This window comes from Odocoileus virginianus, chromosome 11, assembly GCF_023699985.2.
Source record: "Odocoileus virginianus isolate 20LAN1187 ecotype Illinois chromosome 11, Ovbor_1.2, whole genome shotgun sequence".
Lineage (NCBI taxonomy): Eukaryota > Metazoa > Chordata > Mammalia > Artiodactyla > Cervidae > Odocoileus > Odocoileus virginianus.
The window spans coordinates 3,381,193-3,406,608 of NC_069684.1; the positions used below are offsets into that span (position 1 = coordinate 3,381,193).

A 25,416-nucleotide genomic window follows, 5' to 3' on the forward strand; every position below is an offset into this window, starting at 1 on the left:
AGGCCCCAGCAGGGAAATGCTGCTTTGTTTTCCGGGCAACTTAGTACTGTTTGTGGTAGGTGAGCAGAATGAGGGCGTTCTTTGAACCAGCATGGTTATATCATAATATTAACAACCCTCTCAAAGCCAGAAGAGCTTTTTTTTCTCTCCTTCTATGTGGCAGAGTTTCCCAGGTGGCACAGTGGTAAAGAATCTGCCTGCCCATGCAGGTTTGATCCCTGGAGAAGGAAATGGCAACACACCCCAGTATTCTTGCCTGGGAAAGCCCATGCACAGAGGAACCTGGTGGGCTACAGTCCATGGGATCACAAATAGTGGTCACACACACACACACACACACACACACGGTAAAACAGAATAGAAATGTTATTAGTAACAGATAGAAATCTCCAAACACTCCCAAGTTGCCCTTTCTGTTTATACTAAATCAAGGTGACCCCTGCACTGTTTATGCCTATTTTTTTTTCATTTGGATACTTACTCTTTCTATCCCACTCAACTACCTGACTTAGCGTCCACTGCTCAGCGAATATTGCTTCTCTGAGCCTTAGCTTCCCAGGAGTCCTGTAACTAGTCACCCCACACAGGGTGGCTGACAACAACAGAAATATATTAACCCCCAGGTCTGGCGGCCAGAGTCCAGACTTAAGGTGCTGGGGTGGGGGGCGCTCCTTTCTGAAGGGTCTCGAGGAGGACCTGTGCCCTGCCTGTCTCCCAGCTTCTGCTGATGGTCAGCAACCCGTGCCTTCCCTTGGCCGGGAGCCGCATCCTTCTAACACGCCTCTGCAAGCAGGCGGCCATCGCTGTGTCTGCTCTGTGACCCTACGTCTGTGTCCAAACTCCCTCTCGTTTTTTGTTTTCAAGGTTTTGTTTTTGATGTGAGCCCTTTCTGAGTCTTTGCTGAGTTTGTTGCAATATGATTTCTGTTGGTTTTTTGGGGGGTGGGGCACGAGGCATGTGGGATCTGAGCTCCCCAACTAGGGATTGAACTTGCACCCCTGCATTGGAAGGCACAGTCCTAACCTCTGGACCTCCAGGGCTGTCTCTCCTCTCCTTGTGGGACGCCAGTCCTCAGATACAGGGCCATCTTAATCCAGCATGACCTCATCTTCACTTGACTACATCTACAAAACCCTTCTTTCCAAGAGAGGTCACATTCGCAGGTACCAGATGTAAAGAGACTTCTGAGATGTGTGAACACAGTCTAACATCCGCTGGTCCTCAGGTTCACTGGGCAGTCCTGCATCCTTATCTTATCTGCTTTGGTCAGTGCAAACTTCTCAAAGAAGTTGCCTGTATGCCTTGAATCTACGTTTAAAAAATCCCCTTTGCTCCGGAATCTCTAATCAGAACCTTGTCCCTCCAGCTCCGTCAGAGCCCCCTCTTGTCAAGACCAGAAAAGCTGCTAAACCCAACTAATGAACAGCCTCAGTCACAGCTGATTCTTCTTTCATCTCTGAGGCCCTCCCTTACTGGCCTCTGAAGCCCTGCTCTCAGGCTGGAGTTTCTGTCATCTTGCCAGTCTTCAGAGAGGGGCCCCCACCACTGGACGTGTCCTCTTCCATACCCACAGACGACTCCTAGGAGATTGCATCTAATTCTGTGGCTTTAAATCTTGGTTCCGTGTTGATAAATCTCAAACTTTATGTTTCCATCCTGACCTGTTTCCCTGATCTCCAGATTTACGTAAACATCAGCTTTCTCCCCTCTCCACTAGATGTTTAATGGGCATCACAATTAAACTGCCCTCTTGACTTTGCCCCAGAATAAAATGTTGGAGCCAGCATTGGCTCACATGTCCCTCCTGTTTATCCCTCAACTTTCTTCAAAGGATATGTAACTCCTTGCTAATTAGTTCCACGGCTGCTTTGCTATTTCCGCTCATCATAAACGTTTGTCTGAACCACTGCAGTAAGTTCCAGACCCATCTTCCTGCTTCCCCCTTGCCCCTACAATCTGTTTTCGTCACACCAGCTAAAGAAATTCGTGTAAACCAGAAGTAGTAGCACGCCACATCTTGCCTAAAAACCCTCCATGGCTTTAGCATCTCAGGGACCCAAATCCTTGTCATCCTCACGTGCTCTCTGTGTCCTGGCTTCGCTGCTGCCGCTCTGATGTCACCCAACACTCAACCATTCTGCTCCCTCTGACCTGGGACCCGCCATGAGGATGCCTTTACTGCTCCTTCAACAGGCCAAGGAGCGTTCCCGCTCGAGGGCTTCTGTCTGCTGCTCCCTCTGCCTGGGATGCTCTTCCCGGTCAGGTATTTGCTATGGCCAGCTGTCTTTATTCCTTGAGGTCTCTGCTCGTGTATCTCATCCTCTGAGAGGCTTGCCCTGTCTGTGTTAGCACCCACCCCACTCTCTGACCCTTAGGTGCCTTTGTTCTCCTGCACGATATTCATCATCTTTGCCGTATTATATCCTTAACTGTCTCTCTTCTATTTCTGCCTCCCCCTGTTGCATTACACAGATCTGCTTGTGGTTTTTGCTGCTGTATCAACAAGACCCAGAAGACTGGGCGACTTTGTGGACAGACAGTAGTACTGATGGGCTGAATGTCTCTTATTTCCCCTCTAGGGAACGTGTGTCGGCCACCTTGTTGGTTGTTTTTTTTTTTTCATTTTTATTTTATACTGGAGTATAGTTGATTAACAATGCTAGACTAGCTTCAGGTGTCCAGCAAAGCAGTTCAGTTACACCTATACAAGCATCCATTCTTTTTCAAATTCTTTTCCCATTCAGGTTATTACAGAATATTTTTTTAAACTTTTTACTTTTTTATTGGGGTATAGCAAATTAACAACGCGATAGTTTCACCCGAACAGCGAAGAGACTCAGCCATCCATACACATGTATCCATCCTCCCCCGAACTCCCCTCCCATCCAGGCTGCCATGTAACATTGAGCAGAGTTCCCTGTGCTGGACAGGAGGTCCTTGTTGGATATCACTTCAAATACAGCAGGGTGGACATGTCCATCCCACTCTCCCAATCTATTCCTCCCACCCTTTGCCCCTGGTAACCCTAAATTAGTTCTCTAAGTCTGTGAGTGTTCCTGTTTTGTAAATAAGTTCACTAGTATCATTTTTTTAGATTCTGCATTTAAGTGATATCTTTGGCTACTTGTCTTTCTGAAGGTGGTGTAATTTTAAAATTGGGAAACCTCCCGCACAAAGACCCCAGCTAGAGGTTAACAGGAGCAGATCTGAGGCACTCATTTTGCTTCGCCTCCGATGAGACCGCCGGCCTGAGGCTCCCTGCTTCTTGCCCTGGATGCAATCAGGCAGAACATATGCGGGCTATCACGGGCAGCAGCTGCCCAGTCCTTCCAGAAAACTGCTGTGCCAGCAGCCATCTCCCCGCGGCTCTCCTCTTTAATTGAATGAGAACCAGCAGGTGACCGGTGCCACGCAGGGGAATCAGACACACTCTCGGCTTGTCGCTGCGTGGTGGAGCTGGTGTGCGGCCTCTTAAGTGGAGTCCTGGATGCTTCTGGGGGCAGGGAACTTGGAGAGCTTCTTATTAGCAGTATTTCCATGTGCTAGAGTCATGACTTTAAGACCAGTATTTTTACCTAAGATGCAATTAAGATGGAGCGCCATGATGTTTTATGAGCTTGATTGGATAAAACCGGATCCTGCAACCTATCATTATGTATCCTACAATCCATTCTAAGAAAATGTTGCTACATCTTAAATACATTTTTGTCCTAACGTCAGTGACGAGCAGTGATAAGAAAGTGGGCTGGGGAGCCCAGAAGAGTATACCATGCCCACATATCATCTATTTGTTCTATGGATGATGCATGTTCAATTGCCACCAAATGGCTAGAACTATAGAGAATTGGATAAGTCTGTAGATGCAAAATGGGAGGAGTGTTAATTAAGTAGGAAAAGGTGAGCATTGCTGTGAATGTTCCACTAAGTCTCAAGCATTAGAAGTGCACTCAGGTTCACGAGACCTTGGCTTTTACAGAGAATTTAGAGGAAAGTATCTGTTCTGAAGGTCTCCTGAGTCCCACTCAAGTGAAATAGTCAGACACAGTTCAGTTTATAACTCAGAGACTCTCTTTATTCCATCCATGTACAGTGACTAGCAAAGCAGGTTGTATATTGTGGGAAGAGAAATTCAGAAACCATTTACACTCAAATACAAGAAAAGTACATAAAGCCAAGTAAAGCATGTACCTAGATGAGAGATAAGAGTTTACATTAAGGTTTTCTTTTAATAAAATGTTTGAAAAATTAAAATAAATAACATAAACATTCTTTTATGCGACTTAATGAGAACATGCTTATTAACTTACTTCTGTTGAAGTATCATTGACTTACAATGTTGTTAGTTTCAGTATATACATATATGTGTATACATATATATATACATACATATACACACACATATTTATGCATACATGTGTACACATGGGCTTCCCTTGTGGCTCAGCTGGTAAAGAATCCACCTGCAATGCGGGAGACCTGGGTTCTGTCCCTGGGTTGGGAAGATCCCCTGGAGAAGGGAAAGGCTACCCACTCCAGTATTCTGGCCTGGAGAATTCCATGGACTGTATAGTCCATGGGGCCGAAAAGAACTGGACATGACTGAGTGACTTTGACAAACAATCAAAATATATACACACACATGTATATCTATGTAAACACAGATCTATACACATATATACACTCTTTTTCAGATGATTTTCCCTTATATGTTATTAGAAAATATTGAACATAGTTTCTTTTGCTGTACAGCCCATGTTGTTTATATTAATATATTTTATATATTTATATATGTTGTTGTTTAGTTCCTAACTTGTGTCTGACTCTGCGACCCCGTGAACTGTAGGCCGCTAGGCTCTGCTATCCATTGGATTTCCAGGCAAGGATCCTGGAGTGGAGTTGCCATTTCCTTCTCCAGGGGATCTGCCCAACCCAGGGATAGAACCCATGTCTCCTGCATTGCAGGTGGGTTCTTTACCACTGAACCACCTGGGAAGCCCATATTTATATTTAGTAGTGCATATGTGTTAGTCCCAAACTCCTAACTTACCCCTCTCCCCCACTGTCCCCTGTGGTAGCCATAAGTTTATTTTCTGTGTCTGAGAATACACTCATTTAGCTCCAAGTCGACACCGTACAGGGCTTGCCAGGTGGCACTAGTGGTAAAGAACTGGCCAATGCACCGGGTTTAAGAGACATGAGTTCCGTCCCTGGGTACGGAAGATCCCCGGGGGGAGGGCACGACGACCCAGCCCAGTATCCTTGCCCGGAAAATCCACGGATAGCGGAGCCTGGCGGGCTTACAGTCCACAGGGTCACCAAGAGTCAGATACGACTGAAGCGACTTCACAGGCACGCACTACACCCTAAAACAAACCCTTGACAAAAACCATCAACAAAAGCTTAAGAGACATTACCAAAGAAAAGGAGGTATGTTGTTAGAGGGGCAAAAGGATAAAGGCATGTGGCTAGAACAGACAGCAGGTTGGGGGAAATTAATTTTAATACAGTTCAGGGTTTCTTCAAAGTTTTAATGCTCACGAAGCTTGAGTAGCTGAAGGCGGCGGGTGGTGAGTGACTAGCAGAGATAACTGTTTCTCTGTAACCCCCAAACTTCCTCTGGCTGTCAAATAAAGTCAAGTGCTTACCTGATGATCACCACAGCTCCACGCTTGTCTGAAACTTTGATCTTCGTTGCTGTCTGCTGGCTTAAGCCTTACACCTTTGCTCTTAATAAAAGAAAAGAGAGCTACTTAACTAAATCTCCTCGCCATTAAAAACAATTGGTTTTACAATCACTTTCAAGTCCCCTCAGAGAAAGCTGCTACAAAAAATATCTACTTTGATGTGTTGTGGGGCTTAATCAGACTTTCTAGAGTCAACAACAGGAAGAGAAAAATCCAATAAAATACTTTAAAAAAAATTGCGAGTCAGTTTGATGGAGTCTGAGTAGCCTGTTTGTGCACTTGGAGATCTGCCAGTATTAAATAGAATCCAGTTGGTGTGGACTGAAGGGTTCCTGGCAGCAAATCAGGACAGAAAATCTGACCAAATAATGTCTGCTCGAGTCAGTGACAACTAAAATCTGTTCCCTGGCTGGTACTGCTGTGAGTAAATGGGCAGGTATTTTATTGAAACATGGATGTGTGAAAGAACATTGTCATGTCCATGTTCTAAAGAATCCAATTGAAAAAAAAAAATTAGGGATTTTTCAATATCTATCATTTTTTTAACGAAGGGTGTCATCCTAGGGAAAAAAAAAAAAAAAACTTAAAAAAAATGTAAGACCGCATCCACATTTTTAAAAGTCAAGTTGAAAATTCCAGATGTGTTGAAAAGAAATATCATTCCTTCTGTGCCCCTGTTAACTTTCAGGAAAAGTCAAGCGATTGCGCCAAGCCAAGGAGGAAGCGATGGCAGAAACTGATCAGTACAGAATGCAGCGAGATGAGGAATTTCGACAGAAACAGGCTAAGGTGAGTAAAAGAGTCAGCACCAGCTTTTTTGCAGCATAGACTCTAAGGCATGAATATATTCATTAATAATAAGATATTGATTCTCCTAAGTGTCACACATAATGTTGGTACCATTTAGTTGCTAAGCCGTGTCTGACTCTTTTACGGCCCTATGGACTGTAGCCCGCCAGGCTCCTCCGTCCATGAGATTTCCCAGGCAAGAATACTGGAGTGGGTTGCCATTTCCTCCTCCAGGGGATCTTCCCCACCCAGGGATCAAACCTGCATCTCCTGCATTGGCAAGTGGATTTGTCACTGCTGAACGACAAGGGAAGTCCATCATGCATGCTACCAAGGAGAGAAAAATACACGGGACGCAGGAAATAGAGTTCAACCCAGGCCAAATATGGGGCTTCTCTAGTAGCTCAGCTGGTAAAGAATCTGCCTGCAACGCAGCAAACCCTGGTTTGATTCCTGGGTCGGGAAGATCTGCTGGAGAAGGGAGAGGCAGCCCACTCCAGTATTCTTGGGCTTCCCTTGTGGCTCAGCTGATAAAGAATCCGCCTGCAATGCGGGAGACCTGAGTTGGGAAGATCCCCTGGAGAAGGGAAAGGCCACCCACACCAGCATTCTGGCCTGGAGAATCCCATTGATGTGGAATGAGTCGCAGAGTTGGACACGACTGATCAACTTTCACTTCACTTCAAGGCTGAATGTCAAATAAAATCACTTTTTTTTAAAAACTTTTTTATATGGATAGATCATTTTTAAAGTCTTTATAATTTGTTACAATATTGCTTCTCTTTGATTTTTTGGGGTTTTGGCCCTGAGTCATGTAGGATCTTAGCTCCCCAACCAGGGATCAAACCCATATCCCCCGCAATGGAAGACAGAATCCTAATCACTTGATCACCAGGAAAGTCTCTCAAACAAATGTTACAAAATTACTGATTTTACATTTTCACTTCCAAGGCATTTTGATTTGTCAGAGAAAGTATCAATCAGTAGTTATTATCTAACACAGTATAGGTTAAAAATTATGTTCTCAAATTTACAAGTGAACGGAATTGGTTAAAGTATTATTCCTGCTATAGATTACCGACTAACACATTTAAGTAAGAAAAAAAAAACATTTTTTTTTCTCGTTGCTGTCCGTTGATGTTTACTAGTAGAATCAATAAAAAGTGTTGCACAGTGTTATGCAATGAGCTTGTTAGGCCAAATTTCCTTTGGCAAACTCAAGATTTACAAATGATCCATGTAGATGTTGTTGTAAATTGTTGAAACGTCGCCTGGTTTTTCCTTATGATTTCCTTTTCAATTGGTTGACTTCATTCAACAAATCTTTTATTAAAATATTAAAAAGAGCTTTTTCCTACACTAGTATGATTAAAATATCTGCAGTTTACAGTAACAAATATAAGTGCATGAATTTTTCTGAGCCGACGGCAAACACAGACTAAAAGAAACGATTAAGTTCCATCTGCCATAACTAAAGTTTGTATGTTTTCTTTTTGCCTCAACAAAATTATAAATAAAGCTCTGTGTAGAAGCTGGACATTGCAAGATGAACTACAAGCAGTCTGTAAATCTGTTTACAACTTTGATTTTGGTGGCATCTGGTTCAGAATTCATGTAGGATCAGGTACATTAGATCCTACAGTAGGAAAAACTTTTCCAAGGGACTATTTCTTAAAATAAAATGTCCTTTCTAGAATAAAGTGGGCAACTTAGCAAAAGTTGCTTTTGCAACTCCTTCTTATCAATATTTGGAAAAAGAACTCATAAGATTCCAAGAACACACATGTACATACACCCTCTCCATGGTTGGCCCTGGGAACCTCCCCAAACTGTCAGCTCTGAAAATGGCATCCACTTACTTTTTACTCTGAACTGCACATATTCATCAAATGCTAGGGTAGGAAACAGCATATTGTCATGAAGGATTTAGGGAGTGAAGCCAGCTATTTCCAAAGGAAATCATAAGGAAATACCAGAAGTCTTGTTAGCAATAGACAACAAATCTACTTTGGCTATTTGTAACATTTTTTTTTTTTACTACTTTTGTTGTTACTTGTTCTATTCTAGCCATATGTCTCCTCATTTTTCCCCAGAAGAATTAAGTAGGCAGCTGCCACTGGGCCTTTGCATATGCTATATCTGTTCCATGGATCTTCTTTAACATACATTCACCTCTCCTTGATCTCTATTTTGGTGTTAGCTCTTCTTATTGATCACCTTGCTTAAAATAATGTCTCTGGTTAAAAAAATATGATCTCCATTATAGTCAGAGCATTTATCACTACTGGATATATTATATATTTAATTTTTTTTTTTTTTTGCTTATTCTTTATCTTTCCTCCTGGACTGTGAGCACCAAAGTGATGGTTTTTTGTTTTGTTCTCTGTTTCTTTCCTTGATATTAGAATAGCATCTGCTCCTCCATAAGTATCCAATGAATATTCACTGTACAAATGAATAACTGAGCATCTCTTCTACGACTTTTTCTTTTTGAGTTCTGTCATGTGTCTGTATATGCTTAGTCATATCTGACTCTCTGCGGCTTCATGAACTGTAGCCCACCAGGCTCCTTCATCAATGGAACGTTTTCAGCAAGAATACTGGGGTGGGTTGCCACTTCCCTCTCCAAGGGATCTTCCTGACCCAGAGATCGAATCTGCACTTCCTGCATTAGCAGGCAGATTCTTTACCTCTGTGCCACCTGGGAAGCCCATGACATATTAGGACCCAAAAAAAGAAAATAACCTTTCTTGATGCCAGTCAGCTTTTCAGATTTTGTGTGGGACATTTCTAACATACTCATTACTATTTTTTTTAAGTATTTACAAAACTGACCATCATTTTAGAAAGTAGCTGGGTTTACTCCCTTGAAATATTATTTCTCCAGAAGACTCTCCTACAGTGTAAATCTGGCTCAGGATATTTATTCTCTGCATCAGAGAGTCATTAAAACTCCTCATGGCTCTCATAATTAGAGGTCTAAGCCAATTTTACAGCTAGTTGATCAAAAGCTCACATAGAAAGGTCAGCATGTTTAGACCTCTGTTACCTCAAGTATATTGCAAACCACAGGCACAGATCTTCTCTCCTGGCATGACCCCCATATGTCAGACAGAGAGCTAGTCCACTCAAGCTCATCATCATTAACCCAGGGCACGTAGGAGGTCTGGGAGGAGACCCAAGAAACCAGCTCTCTGCCTGTCGCTGGGGTTGCAACTTGCTGCTACTTTCTGGCGTTGCTTTTTAGCTCCTGCTAATGTATTTTCCAATTCCCTGACTTATTAAGAGAAACAAGTACCCCAGTGTGGGCTGTATATCAGCGAATATCTTTATAACAAAGATGTACTGATCCCTTGCTATTTTCTTATTCCTTGTTTTACTTTACCACTTGCTAAAATTTCATACCACTCAGCAAGGAAAAGGACCAAACTAGTAAAACAGGCAACAGCTTAGATGATTCTAGAAAGATGCTACACTGAGGGGAGTGAACGTGAAAGTCTCTTGGTCATGTCCAGCTCTTTGTGACCTATGGACTGTAGCCCCCCCAGGCTCCTCTGTCCACGGAGTTCTCCAGGCCAGAATGTTGGGGTGGGCAGCCGTTCCTATCTCCAGGGGATCTTCCCAACCCAGGAATTGAACCAGGTCTCCTGCATTGCAGGTGGAATCTTTACCATCTGAGCCGCCAGGGAGTGAGAGAAGGCCATCATTTATACTGTATCATTCCATTTATATGGACACAAAGTGTATACTCTATGATTCCATTTATAGGATATATTCAAAAAGACACATCTCTAGTGATACAGTTGTTACTTCAACCATCCTGCAGGACCTTGGAAAAGTTCTTCAAAATAGCATCTTCCAATGAGGAGAATAGTAGATTGCTACCATGGAAATATTAAATATTGTTAATGCCAATAAAAGGTGGACTGACCATGCATCTAGACCTAAAAATGATTGCCCTGGTCATATTGAAGATTTTTATATCTTTACTATTTCTTCCTAAATTCATATCATGAAAATATTTTTGTTTCCTTGAAGCAGCTACAAATTGAGAATGCAAAACTGTGTGAAGGAACTGAACTTGTTACCCTTAAACTGAAACACAACTTAACAAAGAAATGCACTGAATGTTGAAAGATTTCACCAACACTGTTGGTCATTAAGTTGTAAAGCTATACGCATCAGTCTCAACACTGAAGGTTTGCAAACTCACAAGGAGAAGTCCTTCAACGGTAGCCTGTGACCAAACGCACTGCTGTGTATCACGTAACTATCCACGTCTATTTTACACAGTGTCCCAGCTATTCAAACAGCAGGCTTTGACCAGCCAGAGCAACAGAGCACAGGTAATGAGTTTCCTGTAACACCTGGTGAGCCACTCACTGTCTTCCGTTCAACATACACATTGAGCATCTATTATGTGCCTGACAGCGTTCGAGGCAATTTAACTCATCAGTGGATGAGATAACCCTCACCTTGGTCCTTGTAGAGCTTGCATTCATTCATGTAACTCCTGTGTGGCTTAAACCAGCACAATCTTCAGATACAAATGGAGTTCTTCCCAAGGAAAACCATTTAAAATGGTACATGGGGATCTCCCTGGTGGTCCAGTGGTTGAGACATCACCTTCTGATGCAGGGCAGTCAGGTACCATCTCTGGTTGGGGATCTAAGATCCCACATGCCTCATGGCAGGAAAAAAAAAAAAAGGAAGCAATACTGCAACAAGTCAATAAAGACTTTTAAAATTGTCCACATTGAATTCATCTTGATGGATGGCAGAAACCATCACATACTGTAAAGTAATTATCCTCCAATTAAAAATAAAATTTAAAAAACTATAAGAAATCTTTTGAGAAATAAAATAAAGTGGTGTGTAGTGAGTCAAGGTATCATATTGTCTAGGAAATACTGCAGAAACTCAAATGATTGTGGATCAAATAAACTCAGAAATAATATGTTTACTTATACAGGATGAAATACAGGAGTTTGGGTTATTAAAAGGGTATTCCAACATTTCTGAAAGTTTAAGATGGATTATACAAATTTTAAAGTGCAAGTAACACAGTGATAAATCATAATAATTATTACTAACATTTACTGATTACTTGCTCAGTGCTAAGCTTCTGTGCTAAACATCACTTCATAATAAACATCTTCAGAAAATTATGTTGTCTCAACAAAGCACATTAAGACTACACCGAATGCTGGTAGCTGTCACCTGTCGTCCTGTCCCTACAGCTGTCAGAAACGATGGTCATTCTCACGCAGCTACCAAGCACTTGAAGTGCACCTAGTCCAGATGAAGATATTCTATAAATAAAATACACGCCGGGTTGCAGGAACTTGCTCTCCAATCACTCAGTCGTGCCCGACTCTCTGCGACCTCATGGACTGCAGCACCTCAGTCTTCCCTCTCCTTCACCACCTCCCAAAGTTTGCTGAAATTCACGTCCATTGAGTCAGTGATGCCGTCTCTCATCCCCTGTCACCCTCTTTTCCTTCTGGCCTCAATTTTTCCCAGCATCAGGGTCTTTTCCAGTGAGTCAGCTCTTCTCATCAGGTGGCCAAAGGATTGGAGCTGCAACTTCAGCATCAGTCCTTCTAATGAATATTCAGGATTGATTTCCTCTAGGGTTAACTGGTTGGATCTCCTTGCTGTCCAATGAACACCCAAGAGTCCTCCAGCCCCACAGTTGGAAAGCACCAATTCTTTGGCGCTCAGCCTTCTGTATGGCCCAACTCTCACATCCATGCATGACCACTGGAAAAACCATAGCTTTGACTAGATGGACCTTTGTCGGCAAAGTGATGGCTTTGCTTTGTAATACATTGCCTAGGTTTGTCATGACAAACAATAATGCAATAATTTTACATTTTACATTAAAATAATACCATGGCTATATTGGGCTACATACAAATATTGTTCAAGCTAATTTTCCCAATTTCTAAAATACAATTCTAGAAAATTTAAAATTACATTTATGGCTCACTTTGAGGGTATTACAATTCTGCACACTTTGCACTCATAAATCTGGTTGACTTTTTACAACAAACCCATCAAATAGGTTGTTAACTATTTGATGTTACCTCTCATTTAAAAAATAAAGATCCTAAGGCTGAGATGAAAATTTCCAAAGTCCAATGGGACAGCTGCAGTAATCCAGCCTAATAATAACTATTTTTAATACTTCTCCAAAAAAATAGGTAATATTGTAGTTTTATAACAGTGTGTCTTTTAAATTTTTCACTACTTAAGACATTGAATTTAGTAATGGTAATTTTTTTTTTTTAGTTTGGTATAAAATCCAATATTGGATTTAGAGGAAATTTTTAATTTTGGTAGAACTACTTTGGTAAGTAGTTTTCTATTATTTTTCAACATCTTTGTAGCAAGGAAAATTCCATTCACATGTCTGTGCTTCTTGTGTATACACTTATCAAAATGCTATTTTATAAAAGCTATTTGATGTCTTAGAAGCTGTATCACTTCAAAATGATTTTGTTTGAACTAGAAAGACCCAGTTGACTGAACTATAAACAGAAAAGAACTTGAACCTGATGCCTCAGTGACATTTGATTTCAAGTTTGGGACCCAGAAAGATCATTCGGATTCTAGAATTTAGAACAGTCTAACAACCTTGAAGTGAAAGTCAATCATCACTGGAGTCTCCTGGACTAAATTAAATGCATGCTTTCCCCAAACACTCGGGGAAGAGAAAAACAAACAAACAAAAGCCAGCTGTATTGCCTTCACAATCCCCTGTTCAAGAAACGCTGAGTTTACAGAGGAGACCAATTAGGAGCTGACTGTTTGCTCTAGCAAAGGGTAACATTACAAGGGGTTTCACCGCAGAATCTCTTTAAATTGGTAACTCCTCGGGTATTATCTTTTTGCTTTTTCATACTGTTCATGGAAATTATATTTCAATCATATCATTATTTGACAGAGAAGCTAAGAGAGAGAGGAGCCGATAGGAAATACTGATGATCACTGTTAGTGAAAAAACAACCAGAAAGGTAAGTTACACTGAGTCTAAAGCTGTAATGGGACTAAACCAACATGTACAGGTCTTCTTCAGCTTACACTGGGCTTAATTTCTGGTAAACGCATGGCAAGTGGAAACTATTGAAATCAAAAATGCATCGAATATACCTACCCATGCGCTTCCCAAGTGGTTCCCTGTTAAAAAAAACTGAAGTCAATGCAGGAGACATGGGTTCAATCTCTGTGTCGGGAAGATCTCCTGGAGGAGGAAATGAACCCACTCCAGTATTCTTGTCAGGAGAATCCCATGGACTGAGGAATCGGTAGGCTATGGTCCATAGCGTCGCAGAGAGTTGGACACGACTGAGTATCTGAACACACACAATAAATGATATATCTGGGCTTGTGAAGGTATCTTATGGGGCATATTGTGGCTGTATATTCCTAAAAAGACAGATTTAAAGAGTTCAGATAATGTATTTTAAAAACTCACAAACCAGCTATTTGCTCTTTAAAGACCAGCAATAATGGGTTTAATGATGTCTTTCAACTTTATTTGCCAGACTTTTAATTCAGAAAGTAGGACACAGGAAGTCAGTGGAAACGATCGTAAATAGATGAAAAAAACTTCTGAGCATGGTATTAATATAATGATTGTGAACTTGCCCTCAATCTGTACTGTGTGAAGGTCAACTTAGAAGTCACCTGCTGTGGCCAGCTTCCTTTTTTTTTTTTAATAGTTGATTTACAATACAGTTTCAGTTGTACAGCATAGTGATTCAGCTTTGACCTTTTTTGCAGATTATGTATTTATTAGAAAAGTTTACCCATCCCACTCACAGCGTTGGTGACCTTATCCATTCTCTGAGAAAATTCTGGAAAAAAAAAAGATAATCCAAATGGAATTTAACTTACAAAACAAGTAAATTTTAAAATGATGTACAGTGTAGTGAATTCTGTTTTCTTTTGGTAGATAATGGGCTCTCAGAGCAATGTCTTAGAAGAAATAGAAGTGCAAACCCTAGGGAAGATAAAAGAACTGCATGCAAGCTACAGCAAGTCCATGGAAAGTGTGATCAACGAGCTTTTAAGCATCGTCTGTGACGTGAAACCAGAGATCCATGTCAACTACAGACTCGCCAACTAAATGTGCATCTGACTGTTCAATAAAGAGTGCTTTCATGCCCCTGGTTGCTTATGGCTTCATGTTTGTATTAAGAGATTTGAAATGTACATCTTAAATTTACCACACATCTACAGATTTTCATGTGACGTAACTCACACACGAATACCGAATTTAAAAGCAAACCAACAAAGAAGTTGTCACAGCTTTCCTGGTACTAGGTGTGACCTTGTCTTCTAATTTGGAGCAAGCCAAGAATGCAAAGTTGACTTATTTTTGACACACGAGCAAAAACATGGATTTGGCCATTTTTTGTGGTGTGGGTCTTTTTTTTTTTTTTCTAATTTCTTCTCCTCTTTATCAGTTTAGAAAATGTGTTCTTAGTTGTGGTTGTTAAAAGGTCATTTTTAAGGGAGATAGAACCATGACTCTGATATTGGTATAAAATTATTATATGTTAAGGATTTTATTTAACTCATTAATCAGTGAGGAAACCAGTAAGATGTTATCACTAGTTCAAAGAATAAGACCTTCCTAGATAGAAAGAGAGATGATAGACAGACAGACTCATACACACATGTATACATACATAAAGAGAAACGGGCTATGTAACTATCCTCTCTGCCTCATCTCAACTAGGCAAATATTCTTCTCTTTCATGCAGAAATTAAAAAAAAAAAAAAAGACAGATGAGTTTCTAGCACACATGTTTAGTCTAAAAACAAAACAAAACAAAAAATCAAAGAACAGAACAGCAACAGTAAAACCTTAAAGGAGAAATAGTAAGTTAGGGTGTGTGATGGCCTGAATGTTTGTGTTCCCCTCCCCCAGATCCATACGCAGAAATCTAATCCCCATCGTCATGGTGTTTGGAGCTAGAACTTTAGGAGACAGCCAAGTCCTGAGGCTGGCACTGGTGAACGGGATTAGCGGCACTATTGAAAGAGACCAGGACGCCCTCGGGGTTCAGCGGACGAGAGCCCTCCGGCCAGCGTAGCGGACCGGCCTCGACCCCTGGTCCGGGGAGAGTCCCCACGCTACAGAACAGCTAAGCCTGTGGGCCCCTGACCCTGTGAGCCCAAACGCGTGTGCTCCGCAGCGAGAGGGGCCGCCGCAGCTGGAGAAAGCCCACACAGCAACAGGGACGCAGCGCAGGCAGAACTAACACCATAAAGGAGGCCAGGAGGCTGCCACCCTCTTTCTGCAACGGAAGGCTCCAGAAGCCCTGCGTCTGCAGCCTGGAAGAGGACCCTCGCTGAACCTGGTCATGCTGGCCCCTCCGCCTGAGACGTCCAGCCTGCAGGCCTGTGGGAAGGAAACTCCTGTTATCCACAAGCCCCCCGGTCTGTGGCCCCTTGTTACAGGGCCCCCACTCCCACCCTCAAGGGACTAGGTGGGCCATTGAGCCCAGCTGCCCAGAGACTCAACAACTCCTGAAGTTGCTGGTGGAGTTCAGTTACTAAGTCCTGTCCGACTCTGCAACCCCGGGGACTGCGGCCTGTTAGGCTCCCCTGTCCTCCACTGTCTCCCAGAGTTTGCTCAAATTCACGTCATTGAGTCACTGATGCCACCCAACCCTCTCATCCTCTGTCAGCCCTTTCTCCTGCCCTCAATCTTTCCCAGCATCAGCGTCTTTCTAATGAGTTCTCTCTTCGCATCAAGTAGCCAATATATTGGAGCTTTAGCCTCAGTTTTGCCAGTGAATATTCAAGATTGATTTCCTTTAGAACTGACTGGTTTGATCTCCTAGTTAAGGGACTCCCTAAGTCTAAGGGACTCTCAAGAGTCTTAAGTACCAGGTACTTTTAAGTGCTATGTATAAATTATCTCGATTCTGTTGTGGTGTGTAGTATTAGCATCCCCATTGCACACAATAGGAAATGAGATTAAGAAATTTGCCTAGAGTTGCTTGAGAACTATGAACAATTCAAGGCTTCAATCTAGAAATACAACTCCAATGTCCTCATGTCTCTGTACTTATTCTCCTGGCTCCCCGAATAGTTTCTATGTTTATACCAGTAAGGTCCGAGGCACTCTGATTCTCCAATAATTTGTTGCTGTTGTTTACTCGCAAAGTCATGTCCAAATCTTTGCAACCCCATGGACGACAGCGTGCCATAGCTCCCTGTCCCTCACCATCTCCTGGAGTTTGCCCAAGTTCATGTCCATTGAATTGGTGATGCCATTTATATAAGGACAAATTTTAATTCCAGTCCAAACAAAATTTAACTAGGAAATTTTCATTTTTACCAAACTATGCATATACTCAATTCCAAACACAAACTGAAAATGATTCTAACTGATCATTGTTTTTAGACTCCACTTGTAGCTTAGCTGGTAAAGAATCTGCCTGCGATGCAGGAGACCCTGATTCGATTCCTGGGTCGGGAAGAGCCCCTGCAGAAAGAATAGGCTACCCACTCCAGTATTCTTGGGCTTCCCTGCTGATTCAGCCGGTAAAGAATCCGCCCGTAATGTGGAAGACCTGGGTTCAATCCTTGGGTTGAGAAGATCCCTTGGAGAAGGAGCTACCCACTCCAGTATTCAGGCCTGGAGAATTCCATGGACTGTATAGTCCATGGGATCACAAAGAGTCTGACACGACTGAGTGACTTTCACTTAGATTACCAGCACCGCTGTCTCCCTTTAGCAGACAAAGTTAAAATTTTACCACAGTTTAGATCTCAGAAATACTCAATTTTACATTCACATTAGGTAAGCAGAAGAAACTTTGAATTCCATTTGTTTGTCTATTTTTGCAACTTTGGGGGCAATGAAAGCAAAACAGTTTAGCTCACTGGTTTTATGATGTAGAGCTCTCCTTTTACCAGAAAGACAACTAGTTCCCCAATTAATGAGCAGAAACATATCAACTTTCCTAGGACACTGTCCCTCATTTTTTCAGAGGAAGGAGAGGGTTGTAGGAGAAGATGAAGACATCAAACAAACGCATCTCCATAAAATGAGGGCAGGATTTCCATCTCATCACAGATTTGGAGAATTCATTACTCTGTCCTACAGCTCAAGACATGTCAATGCATTAAACAGCACACATGAAAAGTCATCATCTGAGAAGATCACTTGGAAAAACACAGCCTTGTGATTTGCCTTGAGTATCTAATCTCATGAAAAATATCTTAAACACCTTATCCCATGAAAACCATCAAGATGTCAATTTTCTGGATATAAAAAGCTCAGATAGAGTGCCTGGAACACCCAACCTGATAAACTCCTGAGCTTGCGGAGGAGATGGGATAATTATTTTAAGCCTTAAGCACTGTGGAGATGCACTAAAATCAGCACAGGGTTTTTCTCAGCGGGAATCAGCTCCCACGTCCAGAAGGCAGCCATGAAGATGGCGTCTGATCCTAGCATTGCCTCAAGTTCTCTGTGTCCTGCTGGTAACTCAGTCTTTCTGGGCCTCAGATTCTTTTTTTTTTTTTTTTTTTTTTTTACCTTTTTATTTGGCACCAAAGCACAGCCAATTAACAATGCTGAGACAGTTTCAGGTGGACAGAAGGAGGACTCAGCTGTACATACGTATGTATCCATTCCCCCAACTCCCCTCCCATCCAGGCCGCCATGTAACACCGAGCAGAGTTTCCCGTGCTATTCAGGAGGCCCTTGGTGGTTATCTGTTTTAAACTGAGCAGTGCGCACATGTCCATCCCAGCTCCCTAACTATCCCTTCCCCCCATCCCTCCTCCTGGCAATCACAAGTGCATCTTCAAGTTGGATTCTTTCTTTAATGGCTTAATTGACAAAACGGTGTGGAACTAAATGATCCTTACACTCCTTCACGGATCACAGCCTTGATGTGGCAAAGAGGCTTGCATGACTCCATGAACCTATGAGCCTTGCCCTGCGGGGCCACCCAAGACAGATGGGTCATAGTGGGGAGACCTGACAAAACATGGTCCACTGCAGGGGGCAATGGCAGACCACTCTGGTATTCTTGCTGTGATGCCCCATGAACGGTATGAAGAGGCAAAAAGATATGACACCAGAAGGTGAGACTCCCAGGTCAGAAGGTGTCCAGTATGCTGGTGGGAAGAGTGGAGGGCAATTACTAACAGCTCCAGAAAGAAAGAAGCTGCTGGACCAAAGTGGAAATGACGCTCAGTTGTAGATGTGTCTGGTGGTGAAAGTAACGTCTGAAGCTTATAAAGCTCCAATACTTTAGCTACCTGATGCAAAGGGCTGACTCACTGGAAAAGATTCTGATGGTGGGAAAGATTGAAGGCAAGAGAAGAAAGGGGTGGCAGAGGATGAAATGGTTAGATGGCATCACCGAACCAAGGGACATGAATTGAGCAAACTCCTAGAGAGAGTGAAGGACAGGGAAGCATGGTGTGCTGCAGTTCATGGGATCGCAAAGAGTCAGATTCAACTTAGCTACTGAACAACAACAATAACAGGTCTTCCACATCTAGTCCCACCAACTAAACCAAGTCAATTTCAAAGAGTGGTTCCCACTATGAGCAATTTTCTCACCCACTTGTGTAGTATCTGTTAATTTTTCCATGACTCCACAACTACCCTAAGCACCGTGTTAGCAGGAGTATGTGCTAATACCCAGCATTATAGATTCCCTGTAACTCACATAGTTTTACTATGCAAATTTGGTTTCATGTCTTTGCTTAACTGAATGAGTCATTTTCCAAGAACTCTTACGCTCTCACAGATGGCAGTCACCAGAGTTTACTCTATTTACATACGAGAGAGTTTTACATATTTCAGAGATAACTCACTTATTTCTGCCAGCTTCCTCAGTCACAAAAAAAGCTGAGCTTTCCACACATATCCTCATCCTGCAGACTTCATCTGTCCCCACAAGTCCTCACACAGAAGGGTGCCTAGAATCCTCCTCTATTTTTATTTTCATTCTTTCTAACATGAACAATGACTTTATTAAGTTCTTAATCATTTCCAATCTATTTGTAAACAAAACCATGCCATTTGCAGAAATGTAGAGGGATAAAAAGATTTCAGACTTTTTTGCCTCTATACTAGCATGCATACACACACACACACACACACACACACACACAAAGACACGCACACACAATCAGTAATTGTCACCAGAAAATCAACCCTATTAACCTTCCAAATAGACTGACCTGGAATAGAGCTGGTCAGAGTGTGCCAAGAAGCCAACATTGAAATATTGAAGCTAAAGCTATTCTAGAACCAAGGTTATCACAGCATGTAAGGACCCAGCCTCGATCAGCAGAACCACATTGTTTGCAGTTGACCATCACACTTGAGTGAGCAAAGAAGAGATCATGTAAACCACCCACCCCTTCGTGGGTCACAGCCTTGTCCTGGTGAAGAGGCTTGGACAACTCAGTGAAGCTATGAGCCATGGCATGCAGGGCCACCAAAGATGGACGTGGTCCACTGGAGGAGGGAATGGCAAACCACTTCAACATCCTTGTCCCAAGAACCCCATGAACAGTATGAAAAGGCAAAAAGATATGACACGGGGAGATGAGCCCCCAGGTCAGAAGGAGTCTGATATGCTACTGGGGACGAGCAGAGGGTAATTACCAAGAGCTCCATAAAGGATGAAGCAACGGGGCCAAAGTGGAAATGACGCTCAGCTGTAGATGTGTCTGGTGGTGAAAGTAAAGTCCGATGCTGTGCAGATCAGTATTGCATAGGAACCTGGAATGTTAGGTCCACGAATCAAGGGAAATAGATGTGGTCAAACAGGAAATGGCAAGAGTGAACATGGACATCTTAGGAATCAGTGAACTAAAATGGACAGGATGGGTGGATTTAACTCAGATGACCATTGTGCCTGCCACTATTGGCAAGGACCCCTTGGAAGAAATGGGGTAGCCCTGATAGTCAACCAAGAGTCCAAAATGCAGTGCTTAGGTGAAATGTCAAAAACGACAGAATGATCTCAGTTCACTTACACTGCAAACCATTCAGTATCAGAGTAATCCAAGTCAGTGCACCAAACACTGATGCCAAACAAGATGAAGTTGACAATTCTATGAGGACCTACAAAATCTTCTAGAATTAATACCAATAAAAGATGTCCTTTACATAACAGGGGATTGGAATGTAAAAGTAGGAAGTCAAGAGATACTTGGAGCAACAGGCAAATTTGGCCTTGGAGTACAAAATGAAGGAGGGCAAAGGCTAACAAAATTTTGTCAAGAGAACACACTGGTCATAGCAAACACCCTTTCCCTATAACATAAAAGATGACTTTACACATGGACATCACCAAAAGGTCAATACTGAAATCAGATTGATTATAGTCTTTGCAGCTGAAGATGGAGAAGCTCTACACAGTCAGCAAAAACAAGACTGGGAGCTGACTGTGACTCAGATCATCAGCTCCTTATTGTAAACTTCAGGCTTAAATTAAAGAAAGTAGGGAAAACCACTTGGCCATCCAAGTATGACCTAAATCAAATCCCTTATGATTATACAATGGAGGGGAGAAACAGATTCAAGGGATTAGATCTGATAAACTGAATGCCTGAAGAAATATGGACAGAGGTTTGTAACACTGAACAGGAGTCAGTGATCAAAACCATTACCAAGAAAAAGAAACACAAGAAAGTAAAATGGTTGTCTGAAGAGGCTTTAAAAACAGCTGACAAAAGTAGAGAAGAGAAAAACAGGGAGAAAAAGAAAGATATCCAATTGAATGCAGAGTTCCAGAGAATAACAAGGAGAGATAAGAAAACCTCTTAGATGATCAATGCAAAGAAGTAGAGGAAAACAGTAGAATGGGAAAGACTAGAGATCTCTTCAAGAAAATTGGAGATATCAAGGGAACATTTCATACAAAGATGGGCACAATAAAGGTCAGAAATGGTAGGGACCTAACAGAAGCAGAAGAGATTAAAACAAGGTGGCAAGAATACACAGAAGAACTATACAAAAAACGTCTCAATGACTGGGATAACCATGATGGTGTGATCACTCACCTAGAGCCAGACATCCTGGAGGGTGAAGTCAAGTGGGCCTTAGGAAGCATCACTTACAAACAAAGCTAGTGGAGGTGATGGAATTCCAGCTGAGCTATTTCAAATCCTAAAAGATGATGCTGTTAAGTGTGGCACTCAATATGTCAGCAAATTTGGAAAACTCAGCAGTAGCCACAGGACTAGAAAAAGTCAGTTTTCATTCCAATCCCAAAGAATGTTCAAACTACCATACAATTTCACTCATCTCGGATGCTAGTAAGGTTATGCACAAAATTCTTCAATCTAGGCTTCAGCAGTATGTCAACCAAGAACTTTCAGATATACAAGCTGGGTTTAGAAAAGGCAGAGGAAGCTGAGATCAAATTGCCAACATTCCTTGGATCGTAGAGAAATAAACAGAATTCCAGAAAAACATCTACTTCTGCTTCATGAACTACGCTAAAGCATTTGACTGTGTGGATCACAAGAAACTGTGGAAAATTCTTGAAGAGATGGGCATACCAGACCACCTTAATTGTCTCCTGAGAAACCTGTATGCAGGTCAAAAAGCAACAGTTAGAACCTTACATGGAACAATGGGCTGGTTCAAAATTGGGAAAAGCATATGGCAAGGTTATTTATCTGTCACCTTGTTTAATTTAACTTATGTGCAAAGCACATCATGCAAAATGTTGGGCTGGATGAATCACAGGCTAAAATCGAGACTGCAGAGAGAAATATCCACAGCCTCAGATATGCAAATTGTGCCGTTCTAATGGCAGAAAGTGAAGAGGAACTAGAGAGCCTCTTGATGAGGGTGGGAGCAGAGAGTAAAAAGCTGTCTTCAAACTCAGCATTATAAAAACCAAGATCATGGCATCCAGTCCCATCACTTCATGGCAAGCAGATAGGGAAAAAGTAGAAAACGCTGACAGATTGTATTTTCTTGGGCTCCAGAATCATGGCTGCAGCCATGAAATTCAAAGACATTTGCTCCTTGGAAGAAAAGCTATGACAGACCTGCTGCTGCTGCTAAGTCACTTCAGTCGTGTCTGACTGTGTGCGACCCCACAGACGGCAGCCTACCAGGCTCCCCCATCCCTGGGATTCCCCAGGCAAGAACACTGGAATCGGTTGCCATTTCCTTCTCCAATGCGTGAAAGTGAAAAGTGAAAGTGAAGTCGCTCAGTCGTGTCCGACTCTTCACGACCCCATGGACTGCAGCCCACCAGGCTTCTCCACACATGGGATTTTCCGGGCAAGAGTACTGGAGTGGGGTGCCATTGCCTTCTCCGATGACAGACCTAGACAGTGTATTAAAAAGCAGAGACATGACTTTGCCAACAAAGATCTATATAGTCAAAGCTACAAATCAAAGCTATACAATGGTTTTTCCAGTAGGCATGTATGGATGTAATAGTTGGACCATAAAGGAAGTTGAATGCTGAAGAATCGATGCTTTTGAACTGTGGTGTTGGAGAAGACTCTTCAGAGTCCCTTGGACTGCAAGGAGATGAAGCCAGCCAATCCCAAACAACAACTGAGATTCCACTAAAGAAGCAAAGATTGCAATGCAGAATAGAATAAACTATTGCAGAAGCCATTTCCCTGTGGGGAAAAGAAGCATAGGATTCTCATTCAAACAGGAGTTGATCTTCGATAAAAGTAGGGCCTCTTGTGTGAACTGGAACATAACAGTGGAATTGATATACAAGTGGGTAGGTAGATTTAGTGCTCAGAAGATGACAAATTTCATGTCTCATTTACTGCTGTCGTTGTTGTTTGCATCTTAATGAATAGGAGGAAAATGATTAGCTGGGTGAGAAATTTTAGGAGACTTATCAAGACAAGGGAGAAGGCAATGGCACCCCACTCCAGTACTCTTGCTGGGAAAATCCCATGGACCGAGGGGCCTGGTGGGCTGCAGTCCATGGGGTCGCTGAGAGTCGGACACGACTGAGCGACTTCAGTTTCGCTTTTCACTTTCATGCATTGGAGAAGGATATGGCAACCCACTCCAGTGTTCTTGCCTGGAGAATCGCAGGGACGGGGGAGCCTGGTGGGCTGCCGTCTCTGGGGTCACACAGAGTCGGACACGACTAAAGCGACTTAGCAGCAGCAGCAGCATTGAGACAAAACAAGGGGAGAAATGATCATTTTAGGAAGTAAGAAGAAAGCTATGCTAGGGACATGTAATAGGATTACCAAGCAGCGTTGAGTATCAAAATGAGATGCACTGTCATCCTTGTAGAATGAGATGATGCCAGTTGTGCGCTTTTCTCTGGTGATGGTGGGATTCAGGAGCGGGCAGGGGTGGGCAGGTGGTCTGGTTCCACCTCAAGACTCATCATCCAAGACCTGAGATCTGCTCTCCTGTCTTGCTTCCTTCAGCTCAAAAGTTGCCCTGAGATAATTCTCAAAATGGCTATCATAGCCCTGAAAGTGAAAGTGAGAGTTGCTCAGTCGTGTCTGACTCCCTGCGACCCCATGGACTATACAGTCCATGGAATTCTCCAGGCCAGAATACTAGGGTGGGTAGCCTTTCCCTTCTCCAGGGAATCTTCCTATCCCAGGAATCGAACCAGGATCTTCTGCATTGCAGGCAGATTCTTTACCAACTGAGCTTATCAGGGAAGCCCTAGACTTAGAGAAAACAAGATTGCTGGAAGAAAAGCACTAAAAATAAAGATAGGACTCTGTCTATCTATATTTTTAGCCATGCCATATGACTTGCAGGATCTTAGTTCCCCAACCAGGGATTGAACCCAGGCCACAGTAGTAAAAGGACCAAGTCCTAACCACTGGACCACCAGTGAAGTGAAAGTCACTCAGTCGTGTCCGACTCTTTGCGACCCCATGGACAATACCGGCCAGGAATTCTCCAGGTCAGAACACTGGAGTGGGTAGCCTTTCCCTTCTCCAGGGGGTCTTCCCAACCCAGGGATTGAACCCAGGTCTCCCGCACTGCAGGCGGATTCTTTACCAGCTGAGCCACAAGGCAAGCCCAAGAATACCAGAGTGAGTAGCCTATCCCTTCTCCAGAGGATCTTCCCAACCCAGGAACTGAACTGGGGTCTCCTGCATCGCAGGCGGATTGTTTACCACCTGAGCTTTCAGGGAAGCCCTGACTGGACTACCAGGAAATTCTCTAAAGATAGGAATCCAGAGGTTGTTGACAACATGATGGCTCTATTTTATCAGTGAGAGAACAAGCGGGGACATCATAGCTGCTGTTTCTAACTGGTGGTCCTGCTTCCTTCTCCATCCTCCCAGGTCGGTGTGATGCTGGCCTTAGGAGGCATCCCTGGTACAGATAGTTGCTTCACTGACCTTCCAGAGCGGCCTGAAGGAGCCACTTACCAGTGACATAGCTGCAGATCTTACATCCTGAGTAGTAGTCGACCCTCATCCACTCATTTATTCAACCACGACTGCTGAATCCTGTTGAATCACACTTTTGAGATGGGAAATACAGACACAGCCATGACGGTAACCACCTCGTCCATGTTCCTGCTCCTCCTGCCTCCAGTGTGAGAGGGGATGTTTTGAAGGCATGGGGTTCTCTGTGTCCTGAAATCAATTAGACTCCTGTTATGACTCTGGGAAGAGAAGCATGTTGACTATCACCCTGGCTAAAGAGTTCATGTCAGACCAGCTCTGCAGCTAGACTGTCTGGACTCATGGCCAGCACCATTAGTTCCTGACTGTGACTGTGAACATGTTACTCACCTCTGTGTGTTATAGCTCCCTCGTTCCTAGAACAAAGAGTGATGGTGTTACCACAAAGAGTTACGATGAATACTAAATAACCAGGTTCCCAGAAAACTCCCAGAGTGCTGCCAGGCACATTTTGTGTGCTGTATGAGTTTATAATAATAATGACAATTATTATCATTATTAC

General features: G+C 42.8%; 1 protein-coding gene and 1 long non-coding RNA gene across 2 annotated transcripts in view; one reads left to right on the plus strand and one right to left on the minus strand.

The window, feature by feature from the left end:
• Window positions 1-5,939, minus strand: part of LOC139037417 (uncharacterized) — a 20,281-nt gene extending 14,342 nt beyond the window's left edge. Inside the window, exon 1 of the long non-coding RNA XR_011490204.1 lies at window positions 5,646-5,939. This is a non-coding gene — a long non-coding RNA (uncharacterized lncRNA). The remainder of the gene's footprint in view (window positions 1-5,645) is intronic.
• Window positions 1-14,646, plus strand: part of ATP6V1G3 (ATPase H+ transporting V1 subunit G3) — a 19,905-nt gene extending 5,259 nt beyond the window's left edge. Inside the window, exons 2-3 of the mRNA XM_020907325.2 lie at window positions 6,373-6,473; window positions 14,434-14,646. Of these exons, the coding sequence (XP_020762984.1) occupies window positions 6,373-6,473; window positions 14,434-14,607 (275 nt within the window). The 3' untranslated portion in view covers window positions 14,608-14,646. The remainder of the gene's footprint in view (window positions 1-6,372; window positions 6,474-14,433) is intronic.
• The last annotated feature ends 10,770 nt before the right edge of the window (window positions 14,647-25,416 follow it).